At 40.5% G+C, this 27,315-nt stretch overlaps 1 protein-coding gene across 6 annotated transcripts in view; it reads left to right on the top strand.

The window, feature by feature from the left end:
• The window catches only part of ERBB4 (erb-b2 receptor tyrosine kinase 4), a 1,247,562-nt gene that overhangs the window by 987,576 nt on the left and 232,671 nt on the right, over window positions 1–27,315 (top strand). For all 6 annotated transcript variants that reach the window (XM_061607686.1, XM_061607684.1, XM_061607681.1 and 3 more), the window contains 5 exons: window positions 965–1,055; window positions 6,240–6,439; window positions 13,939–14,071; window positions 20,822–20,915; window positions 23,317–23,471. In XM_061607686.1, the coding sequence (XP_061463670.1) occupies window positions 965–1,055; window positions 6,240–6,439; window positions 13,939–14,071; window positions 20,822–20,915; window positions 23,317–23,471 (673 nt within the window). The remainder of the gene's footprint in view (window positions 1–964; window positions 1,056–6,239; window positions 6,440–13,938; window positions 14,072–20,821; window positions 20,916–23,316; window positions 23,472–27,315) is intronic.

Raw genomic sequence — 27,315 nt, 5'->3', positions numbered from 1 at the left:
TTTCCGTGGACAATGTGTTTACAGCATTTGTGCCAACCTGTTTTTGCCCATTCCCGTCCCCTCCTCTAGTGTTTGGCATCTAGGCAATCTGTGGCCACTACAGAAGTTCTGCTTTACTTAAATGAGATGAGAGAAGTTCCCTCCCACACCAATTCCAGTGGGTTGGCCAGCTTAGACTGATGCAGCAGAATAACAGAGTCTTGTGTCATCTTATAGACTGTTGGGTAACCTTCTGGAATTAATTTTACACTCTAAAAAATGACAAAAATCCTGGGCACCACAAACTACTGCATTTATTCTGGCCTAATCTTTCAAAAGCCATAGCCCACTTCGTCCAAGCATTCAATAGTGGATATCCTGAGTACAGAAAAAAGAAAAAATATGGGGTGTATTTGTATGTTTTAAGAAAGACCAAAAAGGTCAAGCACCTGCTGCTATCTCTTGCATTGCTTGGCATTTTGGTTTCTTTTTCCTAAAAAAGAAAACAGACAGAAAGAGAGAGAGAATATTTTCTTTTCTCTGTAGCCAGGGCTTATACCTCTCTACCTACATGCTTTGATGAAGTTCTCTCTGACCTATGGAAGCTTCAAAACATTTATTAGCCTTTAAAGCAGAGATGGGGAACTTGTGCCCCTTCAGAAGTTGCTGGACTCCAAGTCCCATCATCCTTGACCATTTGCCATGCTGGCTGAGGCTGATGGGAGTCTGGGTCCAGCAACATCTGAATGGCCACAGGTTCCCCACCCCGGTGGCTGCTTTTACTCTCAAATGGCTGCTTATGCCATCACAGAAAACACCAGAAAGTGTGGCAGAAATGTTTATTTTGCTGCATATTCACAGTCTGGGCAGCAATGGGATGCCTTTTGCTCTTATGAATTGCTTTTGCGGTCAGATTTCAAATCTGTAGTGTAGCTGTGACTCCAGTGATGACTTTCTTTAATATTTCTGGTTTCATCCTCTTTAGGATTCCTAAATATACAATCATGGCCTGAAAACATGATGGATTTCAGTGTGTTTTCTAACCTGGTTACCATAGGTGGAAGAGCACTATACAGGTGAGATATTTTTTTTTCTTAGTATTTTCACTTTTAAAATCAACAGTCACAGATTGAGCTGGTTTATTAATAAAACTGATTGCTGACCTGGTCCCTTGTCATTCAGTTGCCCTGACTGGGGTCCGAGTCATTCCTCCATCCTATACATACCTGTACATATGCATACACACAAATCCAAAGCCTTTATTAAAATGGGGCCTATTTAGATGTTCTTCACTCCCATGTTGAAGAGCATGGATGCAACAAACAGGGCCATGCTGAGTAGCTTCCCTCGTCTTGCACATTCTTCCCTTAATGCCCATGTGTACCGTGCACACATATATAGCAAGGGGGCCTTCACACTTACAGTTGTATGTGTGAAGGCTTCCTCAGACTCTGCAACTCTGAACCATCAGGTTTGTGGATTCTGGGGGAGCCTCACATGTACAACTGTAAATGCTGCACTAATAGAATTACCGCTTTGGGTTTCATCATGCCTTTCTCATGCAACGTCCTTGGAGGAGAGTGAAAAACAGCTGTCAACTACTGGAAGAGGCTTTGCTGCATTAGTGGAAGGGCAATATTAGATGCAACAATCCATTGCTTTGAATGTTGTCATCAGTCAAAATATGTACTAACTCTAATTTAATGTTTGGTTGGTACTCCAGTTCCATTATGATCTTTCAGTGTTGCAGACAGTTCTTTTGTCATTAGATTCTGGTTTGGTTCACATATCACATTTAATTGATGTTTGACATGTTTGATTTTTTTTTGTAAGCTGCCCTGAGTGCCCTATTATAGGGTAGAAGGGTGGGATAGAAATATTTTAAATAAAACAAAATAAATAAAATAATTAAACCATAGCTTAGCATGAACACGCAAACTCCTGGAAAGGAGATTGTGGCTCCTTTGCTCCTCCACCATGGTTTGGCTTAACATATTTTCCAAACCAAGGCTCATGGTTTGGTAATTTCCAAATTAACCATGAGCTGTAACCATGGTTTGTCTTAATGGTTTATGGTTCATGGTTTGTCCAGGAGAGCTAAACCATGAGCCTGGATGCAGACAACATGCTAAGTAAAATCATGGCTCAGCAGAGCACACTGCAACAACAGAACAACTGGGGAGGAGCAAAGTGGCCATGAGCTCTCTGGGAGCCAGCAACTCACATGTTCACTCTAAGCCATGGTTTGGCTTAGCATGATGCGTGAATGAATCTTTGTTGCTCTGGTACTGAATTATTTTTATGCCTCAAAAAGGAGAAGAATATAAAAACGCCAGATAGATCATGGAGATGTTTGCACAATCATCATGGAATATGGGACTTGTAATAGCTTGTACCAGAGGCACCAGAGATCATATCGCAAACATACATTGGATAATGGAACGGACCAAGGAATTTCAGAAGAAAATGACCCTGTGCTTTTGAGATTACAGCAAAGCCTTTGACTGTGTAGATCATGAAAAACTATGGGATGCTTTAAAAGAAATGGGGGTACCACAGCATCTGATTGTCCTGATGCACAACCTATAATCTGGACAAGAGGCTACTATAAGGACAGAATATGGAGAAAGCAATTGGTTCCCCATCGGAAAGGGTGTGAGATGGGTGTATTTTGTCACCCTATTTGTTTAATCTATACGCAGAACATATCATACAGAATGTGGGATTAGACCAAGATGGAGGTATGGAAATTGGAGGGAGAAATACGACTAATTTAAGATATGCAGACAATACCATACTAGTAGCAGAAACCAGTAATGATTTGAAACAAATGCTGATGAAAATTAAAGAGGAAAGCACAAAAGCAGGACTACACCTAAACGTCAAAAAGACGAAAGTAATGACAACAGAAGATTTATGTAACTTTAAAGTGGACAATGAGGACATTGAACTTGTCAAGGATTATCAATACCTTGGCACAGGCATTAACCCAAATGGAGACAATAGTCAAGAAATCAGAAGAAGGCTAGGACTGGGGAGGGCAGCTATAAGAGAACTAGAAAAGGTTCTGAAATGCAAAGATGTATCACTGAACATCAAAGTCAGGATCATTCAGACCATGGTATTCCTGATCTCTGTGTATGGATGTGAAAGTTGGACAGTGAAAAAAGTGGATAAGAGAAAAATCAACTCATTTGAAATGTGGTGCTGGAGGAGAGCTTTGCGCATACCATGGACTGCGAAAAAGACGAATAATTGGGTGTTAGAACAAATTAAACCAGAAGTATCATTAGAAGCTAAAATGATGAAACTGAGGTTATCATACTTTGGACACATCATGAGAAAACATGATTCACTAGAAAATACAATAATGCTGGGAAAAAGAGAAGGGAGTAGAAAAAGAGAAAGGCCAAACAACAAGAGATGGATTGATTCCATAAAGGAAGCCACAGACCTGACCTTACAAGATCTGAACAGGGTGGTTCATGACAGATGCTGTTGGAGGTCACTGATTCATAGGGTTGCCATAAGTCATAATCGACTTGAAGGCACATAACAACAACAGTAGCTTGCATGTTCCTTTTTCAAGAAACTTGTTCTGAGATGAAAGCTGATGTACAGGAAGAGTTCCTGTAAGGAGGGCAAGCACCAAAAAAGAATGGGAGTAAAACAATATATCTGTGTAATATATATCATGGCCCACAGAACAAAAAGTACTTTAGCAGTCAAGGGACTCTGCCTAAGTTATAAACAACGGCCCAAAAAGATTAGAAACAGAGAAACCTTGAGATTTGAATTACAGTCTCGTGCTAGGTTTTATGGTATTGGTTTTCATCTAGAACAGTTGGAAAATAATTATCTTCTTTTTTTTGAGATATCAAATAAATCTGCACTGGATTCACATAAACTAGTTTAGCTTCACAAACTTTTGACTCTCCACTTCAATAAAATTATCTCCATTTCATGCAGTCAATTTTTTCCCCTTGATGTTAAGAAAATGACTGGCTTCCAAGAAACTCATCATCCTCATAAGCAAAGGAGTAGGGAATCTCCTTGAAATTGATAATTTTATTTCCTTTTACACAATATGAATATAGCTCTGGTGGGATAAAGCCCTGAAACACCAAACAAGATGTCTCTGTTTCCTCTCTAGATAATAGTTTATTTCAGTATTACTGTTTTTTCATGATTTGTTTTAATGAAAACATTGATAGTTTTGGATGGCAACAACTCTGAATATGGGTGCACAAAACCCAACTTCTCTCATTGGATCATCATCTTCCTCCTGTGCATGGTGGGGGAATGAGATCACACTTTGCCATTCCATACACACATGTATATGAAAATTCAGTAACCCTACACAGTATGTGTAGGGATGGGGTGGAGGAGAAATTCAATTCAGTACGCAATTACAGCCGAATTTATAAAATTCACACTTTCTGAAATAACATGAGAACTGAAACACAGTCATCCTTCAAAGTTTTCACTTATACAAATACAGTTCTCCAACTAAACAATGTCTATAAACATACGTGTGTATAAAATGAATAAATTTGTGAAAATAACATGCAAAAATGCATTATATTATAAGAAATTGCTTGCAAAAATGTGTTAGGAGAAATTCACACTGATATGCTTAAGCATGTTCAGGAGGGGGTAAAAACTGTAAACTGCTGCTGAAAGCTGAATTTAAAATTGGAATAACAAGAAATGGACAGATCTTTCCATCCCTATGTAGGCATGAATAATGTAAGTGCTATCCCACATAGAATTTAGGAATTCAACATGTGTTTGGGTTTGTGCACATTGGATTTTGCATGTGTCAAAGTCAAATGTGACTGTGTTGGATTCTCTTGGCAGTTGTCTATTTACATATACATTCAATATATGTCACTACAGGCACATTTTCGAATAGGTGCAACAGCACTTCCATCTCCCACTGGGTCAGAGTTCACCACCCCTCTAATCACTTCCATGATCAGCTGTTCAAGGGCCTAGTCATTTAGGGTATCTAAAAAATTTACCTCTTTGTCGTGACTGGAACACATATGCAGGCAACATTTCTTCATTTGAATGCTTCCTTGATTTCCATCTCCATCTCAAGATCACCTTGAGCATTTTGGTCAGGGGGATATTAGCATGTCCCTAGTATTAAATTACTCTTCTGCTACAGAAGTGATTAGGACTATGCCAAACTATTTCAGCTGAACTGTTTTGGCTTTGAAATGATGGTGGTAGGGGGGCAAAGTTTGAGTCTGATTTAATAAATCTGCTGATCTTTTCAGAGAAGAATAGCTGATTACCTTGTTTTGTTTTTGTTTTCATATGTGTTGTGTGCTCACTCTCTTTCTTCCAGAAAGAGTAAGAGAGCACGGGTGGGTAAACACATGCTTGGAAATTTTAAAAAGAAATAAGTCAAAGGAAGCAGTTGTGGAACACCCTCCTCCCTCCAAAAAAATATAAAAAATGGTCGTCCCTGCTCCATCACCCCAAATAAGGTGGTAAAACAGAGAGGGTCATCTCAGTTCAGGCTAAGAAATTAGGAGGCTAGCCCTCCACAGCAGTGGTACTAGTTCAAGTCCTGCTGAGGCCTTTCCTCTTAACATTTGCATCATCCCTGATCAATGGTGAAACATGCATAATCATAGGACTGGCTCACAGTCAGTTTGAGCCTTCTCTCTCCATCCCAGTCATATGGGAAAAAATATTATGTGCACGAATGGTGAATGGGTACAATTTCACCACTGCAGTGGCTCTTTTTGGATCTCATCATGATTACAGCAATGGGTGCAGAGACTGCTCAGTGTGTTGCTGGTTCACACAATACATGTCACAGCATGATCACGTTCCCATGCATTCCAAGAATGATTTTAAAAAGCCGTCATTAATGCCACATGAATTGGCCTTGTTATATATTTTCCATTTTGGATAAATGGGTAGCACTTTGCAATGATGCTCTCTCCTGAGCTATTATTTAGGTGAAGCGTATACCTGCCTTACCTCAGACATCTGGACTATTGTTCTTTGCTCTTTGCCTTTGAGCACCTGTGGCTCTCTGCTTGTGGCACATAATCATCGGGATGGGTTAAAGAGGAGAGAGCAGAGGCCTGAATTAGATTACTTTCCCATCCTTTCAGTTTCTGGCCTTTTGCTTGCATGCAATAGTTGTCTCTAAGCAACAAAGCAAGTGGCCACAATATATGCATGCCTGTCTATCTCTATGTGTCTATTTACTATTCCGTTTTTGTTTCCTCTTCCAGTGGCCTTTCTTTGCTTATTCTCAAGCAGCAAGGAATTAGATCTCTACAGTTCCAGTCCCTGAAGCATATCAGTGCTGGCAACATCTACATAACAGACAATAGTAACTTGTGCTACTATCACACCATCAACTGGACCAGTCTCTTCAGCACTCCCAATCAAAAGACAGTGATCCACAGAAATAAGAAGGCTGAAAACTGCAGTAAGTATTCTGCTTCTCATGTAATGTGCACGGAGAGGTAGAGCACTAGCAAGCACTGGCACTGTATTTTGAAGAATATGGATATTTATCTACTTGCACTGAAATAACAAACACATTCCTTTTGTTATGATGCAGAAGCAGTTTTAATATAAATAATTTGAGGCTTGTTCCCATTAGAAAGTTGATTATTTGCTACTTTGTGGGAGAAGAACTAACGTAGAATATTGTATAAGTAAATATCAAATTAAAGACGGCAGTCTGGTTAATTTCAGCTTAAACAAAACATACTGGAGAAATGTAACTTTACATGAAAGCAGTCCCTTTCCCAAGCCAAGTATTTTCATGACGGTCTATCAATGGATAACTGCAGCTTTATAAACATGCTGCATTAACATTGCCCATGACACCACCAACATGAGTATGTTCATGGGCTGTGATTGTCAGTGCCATTGAGCCGTCCTAATTCTCCCTCCTTGTCCTCAGACTTCACTCTTGACTTATCTTCTAATGTCACTGAGAGGCTTTGCCATAGCTACTCAGTGCTAGATGGGCCCCCTGGAATCACCAGGCCCTATAGGCACTGCTGCTGCCAGCCACCACAATTTAAGTCCCATGGAGCACAAAGTGGGCACTGGTCCCAGCAGCCAGTTACCCCCTGTCCACAGATGGGCTTACTTAGTGTTGGTGTCAGTACTGTTAGGAGGGGAGCCAAGCACTTGTTCATCTCCCATCAGTGTCAGGCAGCTGCTTTATTATATCTCCTCCAATGCAATGTCAACAACACTAGGGTTATATTGGGTAAGCCCATTTAAGGAAAGTGGGTGACTGGTGGCTGCAGAGCTGCCAAGGTAGCTCAAGCGCTGGCAGCCGTGCCAGGGGACAGCAAGGTAGGCTTTATCCCCAGTGGCTTTTTTGGTGTGTGGGGTTCTGGTAGCTGCCTGAATATGCTGGGTACTGTCACTAGGGCTGGCTGCAGCCCCTAAACTACCATTGGCTAGGTTGTTTTAAAGTCACAGAAGGATTCGGCAGCATAAAGGTCTTTAGAGGAATTATTCATGGCTGGTTTTGACAGAATTTAGATTTTTAATTTGAATTCATAGATCCTTAATAAAATTATTCCGCTTTATCTAAAAGCACAACTTAATGGCACATTAAGTGTGGGTTAGTTGAATGTTTCTGTGCTTTTGACCAGAAACTGGTAGACAACACTTCTGCCAGTAGTTATTATGTGACTAGCAGAGGGTTCAGCAGCGCAGTGGGCTGCATCCTGGCCCTGCTTTCTCTTTGTTGTCCTCTTTGATCTCTGAACTGACTCCTGGCCTCTTAGCTTCAGTGGCTAAGCTGTGATGCCTTAGCCAAAGGGTTGGGCATTTGGGAACTAGGCTGAGAATGAGCACTGAGATGCTAAGTTTAGAATTTGAATTCCAAGGTCCATGGGCAGCTTTTGATAGACTGAGCCCCTCACCTGTGCCAGTTCACTGTGGTCATCTGATTGACACTGTGTTAGATCACATTCAATGAGTATTTCAGAGCCTTTCACTAAATATAAAGACACACTTGTTTCTAATGTAAGTGAAAGAGCCACAAGTGCTACGAGAGGGTGCTTCTTTCAAACTACATTTAGTAGAAGCCTGTATGCAGATCATCAAAGGAAAAAATGTGGCTTGATGAAGATTCCTTCTTATTGTTAGAGATTTCAAAGAAGCATCTGCAGTTTGAAGAGCTTGAAAAAGCCAGCAGCATATGAAAATGGAAAAGGACTTTGCATAGCCATTCATGTAATGTAATTATACAATGATAATTGAATTGCATTTGCCTACAAAACTATTTAAAACTGTTAAGCTTTAATTGAAGCACAACACTTTTATTCTGATATTAAAAATGATCCAGAGCTAGCATCAGTAATGGCCTAAATGTATATCTAGACCAGCCTTTCCCAACCAGTGTGCCTCCAGATGTTGTTGGACCACAACTCCCATCAGCCTCAGCCAGCATTGCCAATGGTCAGGAAAGATGGGAGTTGTGGTCCAACAACATCTGGAGGCACACTGGTTGGGAAAGGCTGATCTAGACCTTAATTAAGCAACAGCCATACTTCAAATCAAGCAGCCTTACTAGATGAAAAGTTTGGACAGAGTTTACGTATTTTATAATTAATTGAATCTAGTCCAGACAGATGAACTTTGAATATATGCTGGAAAGGGAATGCCCTCCAAACTCATACATGAACTTCTGTACTAACAGGTAAAGGTTAAGTTCTTATTTTTCCAAATACCCACCTGTAAACTCCCAGGAATGTAATAGAATAAGTTTAAGGAATGAGAAGAGTTAGAAAAATTGTAGCTCTTTGGGTTGCCTGTGATGAATCTTAGATATGTTGGAAGTGGGGCAAGAGCAGCTCCTGTTTTGTTCTTTTGTTTATGTTCCAGAAGGGAGATAGAGTTAGGGTCCTCCAGATGCCTAGACTTGACTACCTTTACCTGTGATGCTCTGACTGACTGACTTCCGTCATTAGACTGATATGCTTAGGGAAGCTTATCTGCCCCTCCTTCTGGCCTTTCCCTTCTTCTCTTCTTCAACTGCTCTCTCCCTCCTGAGCCATGTGGGCAACTCCCAAACCTGGGCGTTGAGCCTCCAACTTAGTTAGTTAGAACTAGATATGCCTTTCCTATCCACTATGTATTTCTATAAATAAAGTAGCTTTTCTTATTTTACTAAGTCTTACGTCTCAGTGATCTCAATGCAGGGTAAAAGCCTGCTACTTAGGTACACACACATCTCAGACCATTGACAATCTCTGCTAACATTTATACAAATTTACATAACAAGATATACGTAGGGATATGATATACATCGAAGCAAAAAAACCAGGCTTATGCCGAGTCAGACTGTTGGCCCATCTAGCTTTACCTGTGATGCTCTAACTGACTTCCTTCTATCGTTAGACTGATATGCTTAGGGAAGCTTATCTGCCCCTCCTCCTTCCAGCCTTTCCCTTCTTCTCTTCTTTAACTGTATCCTCTGGCTGCTGCTGTCTTTCTGGGGTCTCAGTCACAGGGGTGGGGAGGACTTGCACCTCTCGAACAAAGATAAAATGCAAAATAAAAAAGAGGGCACAGATCTGCATAAAATCTGTATATCCTGCTTTATATGTGTAGATGGGCTTTAGAAATAATTACTGTGATTTAAGTAGAAATACAGTGCATCTCACCATAGTGGCAAAGAGTGTGATCTCTGTCCCTGCTCAGTCTGTTGTCCAGGTGCTGACTGTTGATGGGCAACTTCAAGCCCCTTCCTGCTGCTTTTCCTTCATACCATTCTATGTCTTTAAACTAAACCTGGACCAAACAGTCCTTTAGTCAGTGAACTACTCAAGTACAGGACTTTACTCTGACAGCCTGTTAAATATTTATTTATTTAAATAGATGGTTATTCTCTGTAAAGTAGGACACATGGCCACCATCCTCTGGAGTGATTTCTGCCTCCTCATTTGCTGAATGAGATGCTCTAACTGAAAATGCCAGAGCTCAAACATGGGACTTAGGCATGCAAAGTGTATGCTCAAGTACTGAAAGGTGGGTTCGCCTTGCCCTCTTCCCCTCAAGCAATTGTAACATAGAGTTTTGAGGCAGTGAACCTAAGATAACTACAAGAAAAGTACATCACATGGTAGTGTGATTTCATATAAAGCTATGGGGAAAGATTTGTCATCAACAATTTAAAATTCTCAATTAAACCTCAGTATGCTTAGATAATACAAAACAATAACCTCTACTGGTATCCCATTATTTTAAAGAAAGAAAACTTGATTGATGGGAAATTTCTGTCATGCTACTATTTAGAATTTATTTGGTGCCAACAACATGGTACACCAACAAAACACAGAATCGGTGGAGTACCTAACCAGAGGCATTGCCAATGGTTGGACTCATCAGCCAAAAGTCTAAAGATAGCATTTGGCACTGAGAACTTTTGAAAACCTGCCCCAAGTTGCATGGAAAACTCTTGGCTACTTGCTGAGTCTAGTAATATTCTCTTTGAGAATTCTCTCATCTCTTGTAAATAATATACATGTGGTTCATGTTTGCGTCTCCTGGCAGAATAAGCCAATGGGTCAGGAAAATATTGCAGCTCTTTCTCTTCCATTATTGGAAATAATAGACTACTGTGAACAGGGAAGAACTAAATAGTACCTGAGTGCTTTGTAGTACTTTGCCAGTTCTGTTTTGGAAAGGTCCAGCTTGTTCATAAACACCTTCAGTCAATTATGTTTATAAATCTTTGTGGTCTAATTTACTTTATTCCTGCTTGCTTAATTTACCGAGTAATATTGTTGTGAGGCTTTCCTTTAATAAAGAAGACTGACAAGTTAAAGTTTTTAATGAAAGATTACTCTCATGTCTATGTCCTTTATATATGAAGAGGGACTGTTTTTTGTCAGGGGGTGGCAGAGTTCATTTCCTTATCAAACTTCCCAGAAAGTCCTTAAAGAACTCCAGCCTTAGAAAAAAAGGCAAGACAGTTTCAGGATTTTTACATATAATATAAAACTGAAGGCAGTTGCCTTACTTGTCTTTAACCTTGATCTGATCCTGTGTGTTCAATAATAATAATAATAATAATAATAATAATAATAAAATATCCTTTGTATTTGACATAATATGACCTATATGGGTGCAGTTGTACCCCAAAGGTCTTGTTCTACCTGCTTACTTCTCTGTGTGTCTGGTTAATTCTCCACTGCCTCTATCAGTATAGTAGTTGTCAACTGAGTCAGAACTGAACTAATTTCGCAAAGACTGCCCTCAGAACATAAGGAACATAAGAAGGTGTGTTATGCTGAATCAGACCACTGGTCCATCTGGCTCAGTATCATCTGCACTGACTGACAGTAGCTCTCCGAGGTTTCAGATTGGACATTTCCAGCTCTACCTGGAGATGCCAGGGATTGAATCTGGGCCTCTGGCATGCAAACCAGGTGCCCTGTCACTGACTTACAGACCTGCTTCAGTCTGCTCAATCCCTTGACCTAGATTGTGAATTTGGGAGCTTTGCAGGAAAGAAGCGGGGATCAAACATATAATAAGCCTGCTTTGCTACAGAGAAGCAACAGCAGGAGTTCCCCCAGATCCTTGTTTTGCCGTGTCAAGAGTGAGGATTGGCCTTGTAAAGGAGGGTTACGATGTCAGTCAGAGATGTGTTAGTGTAAAGTTGCCCCTTTCTCTTAGCAAGTTAGCTAAAGCAGTGGGGAGTGATGTGGTGAAGCTGATATGCTTATGTCTCATGAGGAGGATTGCCAGATCTCTTGGGGTTCAGACCCTGTGACTTGGGGAGTGGGAGTTTAAGGGAGGGCCCTGGAGGAGCCTTGTGGCACTGAGCCATTTTAAGAGAGATCTCAGCTTCCCTTTCTGTATACTGTCCAGTGCAGGATTATTGCCCTCTGTCCCATAGTGTACTGATAATTCACTAACAGGCAAAAAAACCCTTGCGGTTTAAGAATGTACCTATAGCCCACAGCTATTTCTATCAAACTTTAAAAAGCAGGGAAATTGGACAGCTATAGTGAATGCACCAGGGGAGCAGGAGACCTGACCTCCTCTCTGAGATATTGTACTGCCCTACAAATTTATCAAAATGCAAACACCATTTGGGTTGGTCTTTCACAGTCCAATCCACTTGCTGTGTAGCTTGGAAGAATTTGGTACCATGTGCCTCTGAGGCAGACACTTGGCACAGCAAATTTGAGTCTTTTGGGATTGCTACCCATCATGCTGTCAGGCTGTTAACACCAGCTAAATCAAGAGAATTAAAAGGTGCATGCTTTTAAATCACATTAGGAAGCGAACATTATGAATGGAATGCATATTTTTCAGCTGTTATCCTCTCCTCCATCTTCTCCCCCACCACCACCATATTGAATTTTAGATGATAAACTCTTCAGGGCATGGACCTGTCTTTTGGCTACTCTGCAACATGATGTGCACATTGATGATTCAAATAGTAGTAGTAGTAGTAGTAGTAGTAGTAGTAGTAGTAGTAGTAGTAGTAGTAAAATCATGGTACTAATTGTATTTTGCTTCTGGGATGTTAACTGCATTCTTATCATAGTGTAATTCCTGTTTCTATACTTTACATCTGTATGTTCTGTAGCAAGTGATACTGTGCGCTGTTTTCATTTTTACATATCATTTTATGTAATGAACATGCATTTCTCATCAGACAATAATTATTATCAGGAGAGGTAGATAAGCCACGAATGGCTTGCACTGAATTGTCTGAGAAATAAGCCAAAACATAGGGGAAGAGATTGGCTTGCTTCTGAACCTACTCCTCTTTCCACTAATATTCCACTTACATCTAATCTTCAATCCTCCCTGTCTCTTTCAGCTCTTTTGCTTGACTTACGCAGATGGCATGCTCAGTAGCAAGCAACTGTGGAGAGACAGATGGTCTCCCCTTTCATCTCTTGTGCATAGCAGTATATCAGGAGGATGCAAGGCCCTGGTAGCTCCTGGGAAATCAAATTTTCCTGATATTGCGGTAACCCTTGAAAGCTACAGAGACCTTGAATCCTAGTGTGCTGCCTGGATCGCAGCATGCAAGACATCAGCAAGGGGAAGAGAGAGAGAGACCTCCTTTTCCCCCTCTCTGCTTTCTGCCACCAGCTACACCAGCCAGGGAAGTGGGGTTGAAAGGGAAGAGGATTCAAGTGTTGGCCTGGGTGAAAATTCTCCATCTTGAATTTTAATCTGAGCCTGAGAAGATCTGAGAGCTCCTAACACTTGCAGTTTCTTTGAGGTTAGCACCAGTTCTTGTTGTCCAGGAAGATCTAACACATTGATTCCAAGCCTTCTGGAATTAATTGTTTGTTTAAAACTGCCTTCCCATTTGCACATCACCTCAGGCCCTAATATATAGAACAACCATAGATTGCATATAAAATCACATAGTAAAGCCCAAATACACAATCTGAACTGAAAAAGGAAAAGCAGCTGTTGTAATTTTAGTAATTACCCCCAAGTCTGTTGAACATGTAGATTTCCATAACCCCTTCCCCAAAAAGCCTTAACAATACAGTAGGGCCCCACTCATATGGCGGGTTACGTTCCAGACCCCTGCCTAAAAGCAAAACCTGCCTAAAAGCAGAACTCAATGCCGTAAAAGTGGAACAAGCGCCGTATGAGTGGAGCCTTACTCTAATTGAAAGCTGCCATATTAGCGGAACGCCGAAAAACGGGCCACCGAAAAGCGGGGCCCTACTGTAACAGTAATAATGTAGCAAGACAAACCTCTCTGAGTGGAGGTCATTCCACACTGCTCCATGCTCTGATCCAGAGTCATTAACGCCAAAAGGAATTCCTAATTACAGTGAGAGTCTAGCCTGCTTTTTCTTTTTTCATATAATGAAAGGTGGGGGTAGAAATCAGCTTTCCGGATCTCAAAATCATGCTTACCATTTAACTATATTGTAAATTGTTCTTGTTGTCTTTATTTTACAGCTGCAGAGGGGATGGTGTGCAGCCAGTTATGCTCAAGAAACGGATGTTGGGGGCCAGGGCCAGACCAATGTTTGTCCTGTAAGCACTTCATCAGGGGAAGGACCTGTGTCAAGGCTTGCAATCTTTATGATGGGTAAGATATCACCCCCTCAGCATTTTTTTCAATTTGCCAAGAAGTGTGTTCATTATATTGAAACTGGAACAAACATGTCGTTAGGTTCTAATCCAGGGGATAAGGAGCCTACTAATATTCATGATTTTCTAATCCCAAAGCAATGTTGTGTCCCATACAAGCAACAGTCAAGGAATACTTGTTGGACACCATGTAGTATCCTTGTGTGATGTCCATTAGCTTTCCAAATGGGATGATGATGATGATAAAAGCCTAGCATGAAGTGAAATCACTAGGCCAGTCTATGATTGGTGGGTTACTGGCATAAACTTTGAAGGGGGAGACTAATGACCTTGGTATGAAGTAAAATAACTAACCAGTCTGTTGAAAACAATAGACTGAAACAATGTGAAATAGCTTGTTGGGTTTTAAACGTGGAACCATTAAGCAATAGCCCAGCTCAATGTGAACTGCTGGTTAGTACTTTTATTATGAAATGATAGGCCATAACAGCAAAAACTGGATGGCTAGAAAGTGGTCCAGAATACCTGATGCCAGTGTTTGGAAAGCAAAAGGATGGAACATGAATAATTTTTCACATCCCTTGATAAAAAAGCATTTTGTGGCACAAAATATGCAAGTACTTTCAGTGAGAAATACTATATGTTAATATGTGCTCTCAGACCAACAGCCTAAACAAAACGCTACAAGAAATCAAGGTGGATTCACTTGTGCAATCTGAAGCCCACGTTCTTTGACATATATGATGCTCCTCATGCAAACGGGCACATATCCAAAGGGGGTTATTTCTAGTAATATACATTGACATTGGCATGAGCCCAGACCAGGAATCTTCAGATACAGAGTTCTCCTCCTACAACAGCAGCACTGAGAGGGAAATGAATATATTCCCTCAGCCTCACAATGTGAATCCACTGGCATTGGAGATCATCCACTGAACCTGAGGAGACACTCTAGACTCAGATCCCTAGACTACATACTCCTTGGAGAGGCAGGAGATCCCCAAACAGCTTTCCCCCAAGCAGTCTGCACACTTCCTAGAAAATGCTAAAAACTACACAAAAAAGCACTGGCCCTTTAATTGGCCAAATGCAGCACTTGGAAGGCAGGGCTCTAACACGCTGCTGAGACAATATCATTTCTGCTTCAGCTGCAAGACATTGCCTTACCTTTCCATCCTGATGGACTCATATTCTTCATTCTTAATTTTTATTTTTTGTTTTGCTTTATACACTGCTCAGTTTTATTCATGATACATAGTTTTGTTTCCTTTTTAATCTTGCTTTTTATTTAGGTTGTAGGGGATTTTATTGAATGCTGTTCTATTTTAATTGTAAACCGCTTGAAGATTTTTATTATATCAAATGGTATAATTTTAAATAAATTCACTAATAGGCAAAAAACCTTGCGGTTTAAGAACGTAACTATAGCCCACAGATATTTCTATCAAACTTTAAAAAGCAGGGAAATTGGGCAGCTATAGTGAATGCGCCAGGGAGCAGGAGACCTGATCTCTCTGAGATATTGTACTGCCCTACACATTGAGAGGCACATGCAAACACAATTTGGGTTGGTATTTCATAGTCCAATCCACCTGCTATGTAGCTTGGAAGAATTTGGTAACATGTGCCCCCCCCCCCAGTTTGCATTGGTCACTCTTTGAACACACATAAAAAGAAAACCCAAAAAACAAACAAAAGGCCAGGAGCTTTGGTCCAATTACCTCAGCAATAAAGAGTGGTGTGGAGTAGGCAATGAAGCCATCATAAGCAGTGTTGTGCCAGTTGCCTTGGCAACAAAGGGAAGCGTTCCCTTTCCTGTTTCCTCATTCTGAGTAAGGTCAATGTGAGGGCTTCATTTGCTCTTTGTGAAACTGTGTGGCAAAATTCATGATGTGATCCCTGATTGGCTGGGAGCACATAGTGATTGAGAAATAAACCCTACCAAAAAGGAACTTTAGCAGCAGCAGTTTGAACTACAACTATGGGCAGGGTTTTTAAAAAGACAAAGAGTTATTTTTGAACCTATCAAAAACATACTTTTTGCCCCCAAATGTTAATGGGTAAATATATTAATTGATTCTGAGGAGTCTTATTTTGGATGATTACCCCCTCCCTCCTGCAAAATATATCCCCTACTTGGGGATGATTTTTAGAAAGTGTATTTAACTTAAGTAGTCAATATGCTTCAATTAAGCATGTGCTAAACTGCTTTTGGATATGCGGACTGAAAAAAAGACAGGTTCTATCCTGAGGATATATGAAAGAAATCCAAATTACCCATTAGCATCTAGTAATCATAGCCAATTTCCCTGAAAGATTTCCTTTTCAAAATCTGTAGTAAAAAAACAACACCTTTTCACAAAATCTTCCTAGGTATAATTTTAGATGGTGTCCCTCCATATATACAAAGACAACACTGCAAAGAATAAAAACTGCTCATGTATATCCAAGAGTTGAATTTCAAGAAATCATGATTTCATGCTTCATAATTGTTCTTCTTGGTAATGATGCTCTTCTTTGCCTCCCCAACCCAGGCACTTAACACTAACTTTTGGTCTAACTATTGCTATAGGGAAGAGTTCAAGCCATTCATCTTTATCATTGTTCTTCCTAAACTTTAAACTGGATTTTGTCTTTGAATTTCTAATCCCTTGAGGATATGATGAGCTTGCATTTTACAATATTATATATATATTTACAACAGTGGTGTGGCTGTGTGGTGCCAGCCAGATAACGCTCCAACACCCTTCTTCAGCTGCTTTCCCACAGCTGGTGCTACTGGTGTGTGCTCACTATGTCATAAGGAAAGTAGCTGTGGGGAGGCAAGCACAGGGGGAAAGTGGTGGGTAGGGAAGGTTTCAGCATCCCTCTCCCATCTTCCTCTTCTCTGTTGCAAATTGTCCTTTATCTCACACTTTAGCTGTTTAGTAGAGACTTAAGTTCACCAAGTTGAGTCTTCCACCAAGAGTGTAGATCTAGCCTTAGGCTAGGCATGAAAGTAGAAGATCAGTGGATTGGCTTGTTTCTCAAATTCATAGTACTATAAGACTCACAAATGTATCAGTTACATAGTTTTTCTCCCTACTTCAAGAAGGGCATATAGAAAATAGATTTACGTTCAGACCACTCTCTTTCTTCTCTGTCTCTCAGCTTGTTCACCAGATCATGCTATTGTGCTGAAAAATCTTGATGAATAAACTCTGCATGAGCACTTCAAGACATTGCACTTCACCAACTGTCTAGAATCTCACTGTGTTTATTGTTACTCATTCATGATAGTCCTTTTGTGCCTCTCTAAGCAAACATACGGGGGTGCGATGTGATTCATTTGGTTTGTTGTGTTTGAGAAAATGTGTTGTGAGTGAGACCCTAAAATTAAACCAATGAAAACTGGCCAGTTTGATAATATCTTAAATGGGTGGCTTGCTGATATTACATATGGAGTACTGCAGCTGATCTCTTGAAGATGGGTTAGGGACAATAATTCTTATTTTCAGAAAAAAATCAGGGAAAATAAAAATTGATTGCTGCCAATCTCATCCCTTTAGGGCAGGGATGGGGAACCTTCAGCCCTCCAGATGTTATAATGCCCATCATCCCTCACCATGGGCCATACTTGCTGGGGCTGATGTGAGTTATCTGGTCAAAGGTTTCCCACACCTGCTTTAGGGCTCTTGCACATGGCAAGCCTTCTCTAAACATTGGAAATGGGTAGTATTGTACCAGCATTAGCCAGCTACAGACATATCCCTACTCCTATAGCCTTCTTGAGAGAGAGAGCAAGCTGTATTAGCATGGCTGAGTTGTGTTGTAGTCTAACAGTAGAACTAAAGATAGAAGGCAGTTGCTACCATTGCCATTTTGGTTTGAGAAAATGTTACGGTCCTGTGGGTTGCACTCCAGAACAGCACAGCAGAGGATGAGTGCATAGCTCTGAAGAGAAAACATTCTGGGGTTGGTAGAAAATTTCAAATGGCCAGGGCAAAGACATGTGTATTTGGGACTGATTAAGGCAGGGGTGGGTAACCTTGGAGGTGGGCAGACCAAAAACATGTTACTGGAGGCAGGCTGGAGGACAGCTAGCACTGGCCAGACACCAGCTAGAGACAGCCTGGCTTAAGGCCCATAATGCACAGAGCAAGAACTAGGTGCCCTCTTCCATAAATGGTACTTAGACTGAGGAAATCACCAGACCTGATAGCATCTTGGTAGCACCCGATGCGTCCTCCTGTATCAACTGACTTCTCATACCAGGAGGATTATAATATATTATGTGAGACTTTGGCTGGAACTGCTTGCAGTTCTCCCTCCAGCCAGCTGCCCCATTGGAACAGGTAGCAGTGAGCTGCAACACCTAAACAGTGTGATTACTTACACCAGACATTATGTCAGAGGTGGGGAACCTGTGGCCTTTCAGATGTTACTGGATTACTAGTCCCTGATTGGCCAAGCTGGCGGGGCCAATGGAGTCCTAACAACATCTGAAGGACCACAGCTCCGCATTATGGCATAATCCAATAGGTGCCCATGACATGACTTATGCAAATATCTTCCCCACGCTAGGAGATTTTTAATATAAATGTTTGTTGGGAATCAGAGCCACTGCTACTCAGGACCTTGTATTACAGGTATCATAGATGTTTAATAGAAATTCACCAGAGATGGGAATATTGGGTAAGGAGACAATATCTTTCTGGTTCAGCCATTGCCCCAGTGTCCTCCCCTTGCAACAAACCTGTCTAGTATTTACATCAGGGTTTGGGAACTATATGGGCTAGTAGGCCAGTCTAACTCTGTGGTCAGTGGGCCATAGCCACATCTAGTGCTAGGCAGAATTATTATGAATGAATGAATGAAACTTTATTTTTACCCCGCCCTTTTTCCAAACTGGAACTCAGGGTGGCTTACAAATAAAACTACATGTAGTTAAAAACATACAAAAATATACAATTAAGATACTATTAAACTATACGCAACCTGAAAACCATGAAACGGGCACTTAAAATACTAAAAAACAATATAAAATAATACAAATAACAGCATAAACAGTAAACAAACCTTGTAGAGCCCAATCCTAAACACCGCCTATCTCAAAAGCCCGTCGGAATAAAAAAGTCTTTACTTGCCGACAGGAGGATAGCAAGGAGGGGGCCATTCGTGCCTCCCTAGGAAGGGAGTTCCAGTACCTAGGAGCAGCCACCGAGAAGGCCCTATCTCGCATCCCCACCAATTGTGCTTGTGAAGGTATTGGGACTGAGAGAAGGTATTGGGACTGAGAGAAGGGCCTCTCCTGAAGATCTCAGGGCCCGGGTAGGCTCATATAGGGAGATACAGTCTGACAAATAGCCTGGACCTAGGCCGTATAGGGCTTTATAGGTCAAAACCAGCACTTTGAATTGTGACCGGAAACAGACTGGCAGCCAGTGGAGCTGTTGTAACAAGGGGGTTGTATGGTCCCTGTAACCAGCCCCAGTTAACACTCTGGCTGCAGCACTTTGTACCAGTTTAAGTTTCTGAACAGTTTTCAAAGGCAGCCCCATGTAGAGCGCATTACAGTAATCTAAACGGGATGTAACTAAGGCATGCATCACCATAGTCAAATCAGGTGTTTCCAGGAATGGGCGCAGCTGGCGCACCAGTCTTAACTGGGCAAAAGCACTCCTGGCCACCGCCGAGACCTGGGCCTCCAAGTTCAGAGCTGAGTCCAGGAGCACACCCAAACTGGGAACCTGTGCCTTCAGGGGGAGTGTAACCCCATCCAGCACAGGCTGAATCCCTATTCCCTGATCTGTCCTTCGACAGATTATCACGATGGAAGATCAGGGACTGATGGACTCAGAGCTTGGAAAAGTTACTTTTTTGAACTACAGCTCCCATCAGCTCAATCCAGTAGCCATGCTGGCTGAGACTGATGGGAGTTGTAGTTCAAAAAAGTAACTTGTCCAAGCTCTGCTGATGGTCTAATGCTATTCTGATCACCTGTACCACCCTGACACGAGTGCCAGTTCCAACCATATGAATTCCGAGGCACCAGAAGTCATTCATAGTTTTAGCTGAAACATAATTCTGTATATGTAGCATTTGGACAAGGCATTCCTCCCACCCCTCTACACACACAAAGGTAGGATAAGTTTCACACATCCTAAAGAGGCTGCAAAATGTCATGATGAAATTGATGACGTCTGAACAAAATTAAGTCAGAATGGTGTTCATCCATGCCATGGAGCTACAACTCCGACAACTTTCTTGTTACACTTTTAACTACTCTCACAAGTTATTTTATTTCTTAAGAAGAGCCTGCTGAATCAAGTCAGTGGCCCATCTAGTCTAGCGTTCTGTTCTCACAGTGGCCAACCAGTTGCTCATGGGAAACCTGCAAGCAAGCGTACTTTCCCCTCCTGCAGTTTCCAGCAGCTGGTATTTAGAACATACTGCTTCCACATACTGCCATGGAGCTGTTTCTACTTTTCCACGCCCAGAGTTCACATGCCCTGCACACTACTGCATGAAGTCTCTCAATATCACAGGATATGCATCTCCATTCTTAGACTTCGTATATCCAGCCACCACTATTTTTCTGCTTGACAGGGAAGTAAATTGGATAGAACCAGAGAAGAGACAGATTTGGTGGATAAGTGTCCTCTCTAGCAGAACAATAATGTTTGCATCAGAATTTGAACCTGCTCTATGCTGAACCTACTCTGGCAACCCTCCAGCATCCCTAACTTGCCTGTTTCCCCCCCCCCAGAGAATATAGGGAGTTTGCAAATGGTTCTGTCTGCATGGAATGCGACCCTCAATGTGAGAAGATGGACAACAAGAGGATCACATGTCGGGGGCCGGTGAGTACAATCTAGAGGCAGCAGAATTACATCATAATGGATAGTTGCTAAGCAGACTTTATTCATAACTTCTATATTTAACATTCTTTTGTTATAACTATTCCAAATAGCTGGTTGTAAACTCCAAAGCATAATCACAGTGTGCTCAAATTTTAAGTAAAGTTATTTTTGGGGCTGATGTGTTTTACTTTATATTGTTATGTAGAAAACAGAGCTGGATGAGTGCTAACGTTGCATAGCCTGCAAACAAAATAAAAAAATAAAATCCAGCCCTGATTCCCGAATTAGGGGAGGGGAGCAGTGCATGGGAAGGAGTAGCTGTTCTGCTTTCCAAACTGTTTTTTCACCATGAGTGCTCCGGAAGCATAGTGGAGTGAATGCATATCTACTAAAGAGATTAAAACAAGTAATCAAATAAAGAAAGCAGAAAAATTGAGAATCAGCATAGTATACTGCAGGGAGGCTAAACTGTGGCCTGTGGAGCATAACTACCCCTTTAAGTTACAGGAAGTGGCCTGCTAGCCCCTGCCAACTTTTATCCTGATCTGATCAGGAGATAAAGCTCTCTGTCTGTTCTTTAGAGAGTGATCTAATATAACGTCCCTCTGCCTGTTTTTTTTACAAATCCTCTCTAAAGAGCAGGCACAGAAATCTTTTATTTCTGATAGCAGTGCTAAGCTCAAAAAGAGGAGAGACAAGCTGTGGTGCTAGTTACAGATTTATTATGTTGCTTAACGCGTTTCGGAATATATTCCTTCCTCAGGAGCGAAAAACATTCAAACAAACTCAAATTAGTGTCGTGGAGACAACACACTGGTCATAAACAGAGGCATAACATTTTTGAAAAATATTTTTAAAAGGCCACACGCAATATAAATAATTTAAAAAACATTAAAAAACTTTCCAGTGATTCACAATGACACATCTATTCAGTAACATAAAACCACAATATATGGCTAAAATAAAACAGAACCTTTTAATTGCCATAACAAAGCAGCTTAAAAAACTCCTCCCCCCAGAAATGCAAACAAATGTTGCCCTGTGCTGTCCTGTGGAGCTATATTTTCTGGGCTCTGTAAAAGCCATGAAAATTCTTTACCAAAACCCCACACTGAGTAGACACCAAACTCAAAGGCTGCTGGTGTTCAGACTGAGTATATAGATTAGCTCAGCTGTATAATCACTGCATTGGGGAATTTTACTGATCCAGCTAGTACTTACAGTGAACAACGCGCATGTACAATTGTAACAGACAGTCAACCAATTTCCATGTAGAAACCCTGTTTCTTATTTTATTTGTACTCAGAAAAATTCAAATCTTTATTTAACCCTAGAGGTCCCAAACTTTTTTAAAAAATTAAATGTTATGCCTCTGTTTATGACCAGTGTGTTGTCTCCACGACACTAACTTGAGTTTGTTTGAATGTTTTTCGCTCCTGAGGAAGGAATATATTCCGAAACGCGTCAAGCAACATAATAAATCTGTAACTAGCACCACAGCTTGTCTCTCCTCTTTTTGACCTTCGTTTGGTGCTTTTTTCCCTTTTTGTTCCTGTGACAGTACTAAGCACCACAGCACTGAGACTGAAGGTAAGTCCCTGCACTTTAACAGTAAAAGGCAGCATTTCCCTCCACCCTCACTCTAGTGCTGGAGTAAGGGTGGGGAGAAATGCTGCCTTTTACTTTGCATAGGTTCTTCTGTGTAGGGTAACAAACAGTGTTTCCAGCCATCCCCACCCAGTTCTGGAGTGGAGACGGCTGGAAATGCTCATCTGTGAATTATCTGAGCAAAGTAAAAGGCAGCAATTCTAGCCACCCCAACACTTGAATGGGTCCCATGTAGCAAAGATACAAGTATTTTGGTTGTTACTGTCCAGCTGGTGCTTTCAACACTCACACCTCATATTTTATGCAGCACTTGCAACATTAGAATGGGCACGCTAGAAGACTTAAACTTTCCCAACAACATAATTTGTATCTGATTGCTGGGAAAATGTGAGCTTCCTGCAATACAAATGATGCATTCAGGGAAGATGTCTGGATCCGATGCAGCAAATAAATAGCTACTGTACAGTTAGGCCTTAAGATACATAGAGACTAAACTGAGCTTAGAGTCTTGGGAAGCAAAAGGAAGCCTGTGTAGACTCTGGATATGTGGTGTAGCATCCTCCTAGTGACTTATGCCAAACAGGTTGTGAATGGCCATTTTCTGCCTTTGCAGCAATCTCAAAATTGTTTTCAAGGGCTTCTTCATGAGCCTTAAAAGTAAAAACTGTTAATCCCAGGGATAAACTAAGATATGTTGAAACTGTGTTTCAAAATACTTGCGGGTACTACATCTTGGGGAGCTCCAAAGTGGGAGAGAGATGTGAAGACACTGTGGTTCCTTTTGTCTGTGTAGGGAGCAGACCATTGCACCAAATGCGTCCATTTTAAAGATGGCCCCAACTGTGTTGAAAAATGCCCTGATGGTGTACAAGGGACAAACAGCTTTATTTTCAAATACGCTGATGAGGACCGTGAATGTCACTCTTGTCACCCAAACTGTACTCAAGGGTAAGCTTATATGCTTTAAATAATTGACATGTACCTATATTTCCCAGTGTTTATTATATGTTATATTTTTAAAAAAGATCTGCAAAATAAGAAATGTATGTTTGCCTGCCTGTCTTAATTTCCCCTGATTAATTCCTATTTTGTAGATTGGATTTTATGTTTATAGATGAATTTTATCAACAACATGTGTTTTATGTGTCTTTGGGTGGGTGTGCAACATATATGTAGAGCGTGATGCAATCCAATACATGTCTATGCAGAAGTAACCTCCATTGGGTTCAGTGGCACTTACTCCCAGGTAAGTGTGCATTAGATTGCAGCCTAAGTTAAGTACTTTGAAACCCATTTGGTTTCACTGGGAAAGTGAAGCTCATGCTCAGTGTCTTCCACTGAAAACAGTGAAGTTTAAAAATGCTTGATTTGGGTTGGATTGTCCAAAAGAGTGAGAGACTCTTTGTGTGCGTGTGTATAGGATGTGTGTATACCAATGTGTAAAATGAATTTTTTTAAATTGTTGATTTGAAAAAGTTATTTGGGCTGAACCCCATATTTTTGCTTATATTATTCTGTAACAGACTATGTATATAGATAGTGCTATTATAAATGCATCAGCAGAAGATGACATTTTTGGTTAGGATTTCTCTGACCTTTTAGATTCTATAAAAGTCTGTAAATATTTATTTATTTTTATTTTATTATACTTGTATACCGCCCCATAGCCGAAGCTCTCTGGGCGGTTTACAGTAACTAAAAATATTAAAACAAAATATGATGTCTTTCATTGGACTATATGTTCATTCACTATTTTCCCCCTTCTTCCATCATAGCTATAAAGATCCTAATTTAATAAAGTGTGACCCTAATAGTTTGTCTAATGAAAATTGTTTCCCTCTATATGTGGAAAACAACATTATCTTCTAGGGTTTCGCTTTTAGGTATCAGTGATTACATTTCTGCTTCAGTTACTATGTTTCAATGACTTGTGTTTAACACTTTTTCTTTAAACCTATTAAAATAGCTCTTGTTATCTGTGGAATACCCCTTATGATGGTGCACACTTGTGTGGAAGCATCCCCAATAGTTGTTAACATGAAAGCTAGCGCAGGTAGAGAAACTCATTCATATTTATTTAAGATCCCTTTCTTTGGTTCTGAGTATCATAATTTGGCACTAACGTTTACAGGGTAGATGTCATGGGACACTGTTAAAAATAAAGTGTCCACTTCCAGAAGACTTCAATGGAATGCTTTTCGAATTATTATCCTTATGGTCACTTATAACATAACTAGAACCAGGTCACTTATAACATTACTTCTGAATGAACCATTAAAAAAAAATCACACCCAGGTGGCCCAGCTCAAGCTGACAGGGCTTGCAGATTAATACATTTTTCATTCCCTAAGTGTGTTGTTTTTCACCCTTTTTAGCAGCATCTGACCAGGTAATATCCAGAATGCAACATTGGCTTGTTGCAGAACAATACTATTAGAGACTGCTATATAAATAGCTCACCCATTGCTTAGTGCTGTGCTTAGTAACCTGGCTTGAGTCCATATTTCCCAGAACACACCTGAAGGTAACCTGAGTTAGAACATCTCCAGGCTCTGACTGGTGAGAATTCTGAAGACTTACCTAGAGGCAGGCAGAGAATGCTAGTGGGGACTGTAGAGCCACAGGCTGCTTTTCTTGGTCCATATAGCTTTTCTTATTGTTCCTATCAGTTAGTTTTCCCTTCTCCACTCCCTCCCAGCCCATAGGGAAAATTAGCCCTAACAGGAGAGATACGGTAAGCAAAGATACAGAACAACTGATAGAGAAAGATGACCAGTAGCTCTATGATCCCACCCAGCTTTCTCTGCCTATCTTTGGAGGGGAATTCTCAATAGTCAGTCTGGCTTGCATGTGGCTACTTTTTACATGGTGTGCATAGCTTATAGCAAGGCTCTAAATCGGTGCATTTTCAAATGTTACTGTTCAGCATGCAGAATATAGGCTTTAGCATAATAATAAAGAAATCTGGCATTGCAACAGCTGAAGTAATGGAAATTGTGAACATTTAATATGGGCCACTTGAGTTAAAGATGGTTACCCTACAATGAGACAGTTGGGCTATGCCCAACCAAAAGCAAGAGACAACAACAGCAAAATCTTCATCCTGTAAAATAATCATTCACAAGAGGCTTTTATTGTTTTACAGCTAAAATTAAACCAGTAAATTATTCAATAAAATGTTGATGTCAACAGCTGTTGCCATTCAAAATGAGACCTTTTGCTGTTTTTGCAAATCTAATTACAACAGAGCCATTAGGGAAATGAAAGTAAGATTGCAGAGATGCTGCCAGAATCTGTTGTAGAGGCATCTTCTATATGGCCCTTTTAAAACTGAGTTATATAATAAGAAAACTGGGAGTACTATTGGAACAAAACAACAGAGTGGGCTGGCGGCGGGGAGAAAGGTATGGAAGATTTCTAATGGTGTCACTCATTACCAGAAGATGTTTGTGTAACATTACTTCATTCTAACTCAAGATGGGACTGATGCATTACATCCTGCTCCTAGTAGTATAATTAAGATGTAAAATGGAGTTAAACTATAATGATATATGTTGTTATTCCATTATGTAATAAAATGGGAATGCTTCATATAGGGATAGTACCATACAAACTTTATTCTTCTTCCAATTACATATGTAGGTTCTTAAATGTTTACTGGTTCTTGTCCTATGCATTTAACAATAGCTTGGCATGTAGAAATGCCAAGGTGCAGCTTTTCTCACTTCTTTATCTCTATGATATGAAAAAAGTGTTACGCATACAAGCAAAGTCAGTTTAAAAACACAGCAAAACAGCCAAGCCCATTCGCGAGTTGGAATTCAGTCCTTACAATCAGACAGACAAGGAAGGACATTTCTCCAGGCAAAAGTAGTCTTCAATATTTTATATCATGAATTATTTCTTTTGCTGGAACTTCTGGAGGCTATGGAAGATGAAATGAATGCACATGGCAACCCTCTTCACAAAGAAGGGCATGGAACACATCCCCTAGTTCTGTTGCGTTTACTTCAGAAATGTTTGTTTTGCTAGTCCTTCCTGTAAGAATTCACATGTGACATTTCTTGGGACTGCCAAGACATGAAAAATGATGGTATTAACAATAATTTTGCCAACTTTCTCAGCTATCCACCTACTCTAAATCACCAGGAAAATTGTCTTCTAGAGCAGGTGGTTTGGTTTTGGTTCAGTCAAATGAGCTTCCTAATAACTTCCTGATCTTTGTATTATTAAAGGTGAAACGTGTTCTCTTGCCACCAGTCAGAATACTCGATGAACAGAGAGACAGCTAAATGAAAAAATGTATATCTATTAATAACCCTGCAGCTAAACAAAGCAAACACAACAACAACAACAAAATATCACTCAATAGCATTTTCCCTGATATTTTATGGAGGTTGTTCCCCATTTTAAAGGCATTTCCTGTTGCTCTGTAGTGATGTTAAACTTATTATGAGTGGTCATAACGAGTGTCCCAGATGTCTAGAATTAATGCCTGATTTGTCAGGAATTCATTTAGATAAGCCTTGAGACAGAACTATCATTTTCCCTCCCCCCCCTTTTTGAAATTTTCCATTCATAATTCCCCAGCTTCATGTAGGGATGTGCTAGAATTCCACCCAATTCGGATTTGGTACTGAATTTTCCATTAATTCACTTATTCTCAGTCGCTGAGGATTCTGCAGCTATTTTTGAAAAAAAAATTTTTTTTAAAAAAAATCTGCCTCTAAAACATCAATTGTAAGAATGATAATTTAGCAATATTTCCCTTTAAAATATTGGTATTTCCTTC

Source organism: Rhineura floridana, chromosome 2, assembly GCF_030035675.1.
Source record: "Rhineura floridana isolate rRhiFlo1 chromosome 2, rRhiFlo1.hap2, whole genome shotgun sequence".
Classification (NCBI taxonomy): Eukaryota; Metazoa; Chordata; class Lepidosauria; order Squamata; family Rhineuridae; genus Rhineura; species Rhineura floridana.
The sequence above is the reverse complement of the archived record's forward strand: the minus strand, read 5'-3'. Positions and strand labels throughout refer to the sequence as shown.